We start from the raw sequence: 6,104 nt of genomic DNA, 5'->3' as shown, positions 1-6,104 counted from the left end.
ATATAAATAAAGGGAAGAAGAACTTTTATATTTATTGTGGTGAGAGAGAAACAAGAATGGAAGACGAATTGTGTGAGAAAAAGATTAAATGTGAAGCAGAGTCTGAAATTATTGATTTCCCTGAGGATATACAGGAAGAGAAAGGAAAGACATTCTATCAGTGTGATATCTGTAATAAATCATTTAATCAAAATCACAGCTTAACTAGACATAAACGCATTCACACAGGAGAGAAAAAATATCAATGTGATATCTGTAGTAAATCATTTAATCGAAATCATAGCTTAACTATCCACGTACGCATTCATACAGGAGACAAACCACATAAGTGTGATATCTGTAATAAATCATTCTCTGATAAACGTACATTAACTGCTCACAAACGCATTCATACAGGAGAGAAACCAGATGAATGTGATATTTGTGTTAAATCATATCACAGGAATTGTGACTTAACTGCTCACAAGCGCATTCATACAGGAGAGAAGCCATATCACTGTGAGAGCTGTGGTAAATCATTCTCTCAAAAAATTAACCTAGTTACTCACAAACGCATTCATACGGGTGAGAAACCATATCAGTGTGAGATCTGTGGTAAACTATTTGCCCAAACTTATCTGTTAAATACCCATAAACATATTCATACAGGAGAGAAACCATATCACTGTAATATCTGTGGTAGATTATTCTTTTGCAGTTCTAGATTATGTAGACACAAACATATTCATACAAAGGAGAGGCCATATCATTGTGATATCTGTGGTAAATCATTTCCTGCACCCAGAATCTTAACTATTCACAAACGTCTTCATACAAGAGAGAAATTGTATCACTGATGTCTGCAGTAAATCATTCCCTACACCTAGTGTCTTAACTAAACATAAACGTATTCACACAGGAGAAAAACCATACGAGTGCGATGTGTGTGGTAAATCATTTTCTGTGAAGCCACACTTGACTACACACAAACGTATTCACACTGGAGATAAACCACATCGGTGTGATGTCTGTGGAGAAGTCTATGCTCAAAACAGCCACTTAACTGCTCACAAACGTACTCATACAGGAGAGAAACCATTCCAGTGTGACATCTGCAATAAATCGTTCCTTGCAAATGGTGAATTGACCCGTCATAAACGTTCTCATACAGGAGAGAGACCATGTCATTGTGATATCTGTGATAAATCATTCTTTCAAAAAGGCCATTTAAATAAACACATGCGTATTCATACAAAACAGTAACGAGCTCATTATCAGAATGGAGTTTGTGATAAATGCAGTGCATGATGTAGAATATTTGTTCATGATGATCAAATGAATTTTTCCCAGTTTTTCAGACAAGAAAACATAAATTTACTCATCAAAAATTGAAAACAACATATTTACTGCATTGTGTTTATGAAAACTATCAAGATTCACTGAATGAAAAATTCTGCATGATAAAACTATAAATATATTCCCCTTTCCAAGAAGATATCACATTATATTTTGTATAGTTACATAAATATATCTTTACTGTGAGGTAACTTTCCTCTGTGATACATTTAAGAAAGCTTTCTTACTCCATATATATATATATATATATATATATATATATATATATATATACACACACACACATATATACATGTGTTCCATCTGATATATTTCTGGAAGGGAGAAAGTATACACTTGATGTATTTGACATTATGCGTAAATAACTGAGACACGTATTCTCTTCAATCTTGTTATAACATCACTTAAAATGTTAGGAATCATAGACTGGTGTCATCATCATCACCACCATCATCATCATCATCATCATCATTTGATATCTGGTTTCCAAGCTGCCTTGGATTCTGCACTCTTTGATACTCCAACTGTTTCTATATTTGATTTTACTGACTCTGAAGAAGTTCTGAGGATCCTTCTTGCTCATTTCCACCATTTAGACATTGAAAACATTCTTAATTACCTGAAATTGAAATAAATGTTTTGCTCTTCAACATTTAACCAAAACTTGTCCTGACACAACCATAAACTACAGAATTCACAGACTTGATCAATGTCTGATAAAAGTTACACATTTTCCAAACTGATCTTCAAAGCTGTTTGCTTTGTATTTATATAATTTGTTGACATTATTTGATAATAAATATTAGATATTATAGGTTATGATGAAGTGAATGAGAGATGAACGATAAGATAACTTTATACATTAAATGCTAATGATGGTGGTTATGTCGTAAAGATGTGATGTAACCAATAGGTTGATGGTAGCCAAGTGAGAGGTAGTCGATTTCCCAATCATTGATACTGTTTCAATCTGATACCATATTGTAATATCAAAATTTCCATGTGTGACACATTGTTATTTATGATATCTAGAACAAACAACAGAGCAACATATAAGTGGCAAATTAGACATGTTTATGAAAACGGTTATCAAGAAATACCTCGTTTATCCCCTCCAGTCTGTGACCACCACTACAGCAGAACCAGATCCACCAGAGACTTCCTACACCACCCACCTTATGTCTGACATAAGATCATCCAGACTAATCCATAAAACAAGCCCTTGCCAAGGCGACCCTGCTGTCCCATCTTCATATGTCATCATGGACTGCACTCAGTCCATGCCACCGATAAAGCTTTGGTGGGCATTTTGGAACAACAAATCAATCCTTATAACTCAGACCAAGATTAAGGACCTGCGACAATTAGCGAAGGCAGCTGATAACTATTTTTTATCCGGTTGTGTTATGGTCAACGCCATAGGATCGGTTCCGAGACGTGGTAGAGTTAAGGTAGATGACCTATGTTTCTACCTCACAAAGTTTGGGAAAAAGGCCATCAGGTGTAAAGAACTATGTAACTTGAAGATCGATTGGCCATCGGCCCCAGGTGAACACCATTGAATACCTTGGTGATCGGCAAAGACGTTCAGCTGTTCCTGTATGTCCACGATCGGAGCTCTGGATGGGAGTTCCCAATCGACACAGGAGAAGAAGTCAGCGTCATCCCAGCAATGAAAAAGGACTTCGTTACGAAAAGCTAGGCCGCCAAAGATCCCAGAATCGAGACGTGCCATCACCGCATCGTTTCTCTTCACATTGGTTCCCAAGCATACATATGACCATTCAATGGTCGCTGATGTCCATCAGCCCATTATCCAAACCCACTTTCTTCGGCTCACTCATAACTGGTTGATCTTCAGGGGAGACAACTCGTCAACAGCAACACAGGCTTCCGCCTCTCTTGCACATGCCGCCCCACGCATAGCAACCGTCGCTCTGACCGAGAACGAATTTTTGAATCTCTTTGCGAGCTGCCACGACATTTTCCAAACCCACAGAAACTATGTGAGGCACCACATCCCCACCACCGGCTCCCCAGTGCAAAACCACACGCGACGGCTCTGCACAAAATTGTGGTTATGGTAAACATTTATCATTCACTCCTCCACAACAAGAGTGACGCGACCCTAACCCTATACCCTAAGTCTATGCTCAAAACAGCCACTTAACTGCTCACAAACGTTCTCATACAGGAGAGAAACCATTCCAGTGTGACATCTGCAATAAATCGTTCCTTGCAAATGGTGAATTGACCCGTCATAAACGTTCTCATACAGGAGAGAGGCCATGCCATTGTGATGTCTGATAAATCATTCTCTCAAAAAGGCCACTTAAATAAACACATACGAATTCATACAAAACAGTAACGAGCTCATTATCAGAATGGAGTTTGTGATAAATGCAGTGCATGATGTAGAATATTTGTTCATGATGATCAAATGAATTTTTCCCAGTTTTTCAGACAAGAAAACATAAATTTACTCATCAAAAATTGAAAACAACACATTTACTGCATTGTGTTTATGAAAACTATCAAGATTCACTGAATGAAAAATTCTGCATGATAAAACTATAAATATATTCCCCTTTCCAAGAAGATATCACATTATATTTTGTATAGTTACATAAATATATCTTTACTGTGAGGTAACTTTCCTCTGTGATATGTTTAATAAAGCTTTCTTTCTCCAGATATATATATATATATATATATATATATATATATATATATATATATATATATATATATATATATACATACACACATATATAAATGTGTGTTCCATCTGATATATTTCTGGAAGGGAGAAAGTATACACTTGATGTATTTGACATTATGCGCAAATAACTGAGACACGTATTCTCTTCAATCTTGTTATAAAATCACTTAAATTGCCAAAAACCCCAGCATTTCGGATACGGAGGTTTCAGAAAATTGCTAATAGTCGGAATTTTGAAATTTTTTGTCCACACCCCCTTACCCCTCCAATTTCTTTATTTTTCACTTTTTTTCTGTAACCCGAAAGCTAAAACTAGTACAAACGTACGAACGATGTCATAAATAACGATGAGAAACGAAATTTAGACCACCGATAGTTGTCGACAAACAACAGCAGTAATTTTATTCAGCTGAATCGACGTCATTGATTGGTTGAAATTACTGAAATACAACATCTTTAACACGAAATAACTATGTAAATAGAATCTTTCCTCAGCAACGTTAAGGGTAAACGATGTTCTATGTGACACATTCTACCAGTATCCGAAGTTTGAAAGTGGTTAGTTAAAAAAAAAAATCCGTCAACGGTCCTGGGGTCGGGGAGCTATATGTAGAGTCCATGCAAATTATTGACAACGAACTAACTGGAGACAGGTGCTAACACGCGAGCTGTTCCGGTCTGGAGGAATTTCTCAAGACCAACCATCCGGTCGATTGCTTTCGCCCTCACTTTATATAAATTCTGTTTTCTGACTGGGTTGAAAGGATGAAACTTTAAATCTGTGAAACTATTTGGAAACATTTTTTCCCTATAATATATTTCTATGAATTGTTTTCTACAAAGGAGAGTATAGAAATCACATTTTGTATTGAGTACGACATTGCGGTGCGGCATCGAAGCCCGCTTGGCCTTTGTGTTGGCTGGCCATCCACGATCACCAGTTAAAACGGTGGAAACAAGGGAGTTTGAATATATAAAAAAAAAAACAGCCTTCTTTTCAATTAGTTTACGACAATTAATATGTAAGTATTATTAATAGAAACAACATTTACATTGTTTTGGTCGTGTCATTTTCCTACTATATATCTTTGTTTTGATGTATTCAAAGATGTCTTAATCCTCATCCGATCGGCTATCACGGGTTTTCAAACTTTTTGACTTGAGGACCCCTTTATATTTCGGGCTTTACCTTAGGGACCCCCTTATAAACGCTTATGAAATTTATACATAAATATTTGCTTAAAATAACATTTTTGCATTTATTTATTTAACAGTATTTAACAAATAGGTTTATTGTCAATTAAAAGATTTCGATTAAAAAACATATATAAAATCAAATTGCCCATAAAAAGTATTTGCTGTCCACGGATCCCTGTCTTGTCCTTGCGGACCACAGTTTGAAAACCCCTGGGCTATCACATATGTAATAGAAGTAAATTGAAAAACTTGCTTTACCTGACATTAACTATTGTTGTCTTAATACTTCCACTGTTTTCCTTTCCACACTCCTTTTCAATTATCGTTATCCACCACCACCACCGCCGTATCTTAATGCAAAGATTGCTAATAAAACATTCCCGAAACTTCCGTTTAAAATGCCGAACTGTTCCATTCCAATGTGTTTTAGTTCGTGTTTGTCATTCGAAAGAATTCCCAGTGTTCTGTCTTTACAAACAGCAAATACTGTAATATCTATGAGAGAGAGTTGCAGGTTTCTCGGCAAAACGACACACGTGTATCCCCTCAGCTACTTTGTTACGAGGGGGAAAATGTTGGATTGCGTGAATTTTCCGACACTCCTCTCCGCAACTCCTTACGAAATCTTCTTTGAAACAAATCCCTTATTACTCTGAATCTACGCCTTCGAAGCAAGTTTTGTTGAAAATTTCATTAAAGTGGATCCGTTTTTGTGGAAGTTATGAGGCAACAAAGTTGGTGAGTGTAGATATTTTATACTTTGTTCTCTTTCATTTCAGAATATCAGATGACTTTAGGATAAAAGAATTATTTACCTGAGATCCATCAATATTTATCATCTTTTCAAGAC

General features: G+C 36.2%; 1 protein-coding gene across 1 annotated transcript; it reads left to right on the top strand.

Annotated features, from left to right (window-relative positions):
* The first annotated feature begins 56 nt into the window (after positions 1–56).
* LOC149131461 (uncharacterized) lies at positions 57–1,376 on the top strand. Its single transcript, XM_089339270.1, is given in 2 exon segments — positions 57–832; positions 834–1,376. Coding segments are annotated over 2 exon segments (1,185 nt in total). The 3' UTR covers positions 1,243–1,376.
* Positions 1,377–6,104: the final 4,728 nt, after the last annotated feature.

This window comes from Octopus bimaculoides, chromosome 21 (genome assembly GCF_046866305.1).
Source record: "Octopus bimaculoides isolate indiv1 chromosome 21, ASM4686630v1, whole genome shotgun sequence".
Lineage (NCBI taxonomy): Eukaryota > Metazoa > Mollusca > Cephalopoda > Octopoda > Octopodidae > Octopus > Octopus bimaculoides.
This window is presented reverse-complemented; position numbering and strand designations above follow the sequence as displayed.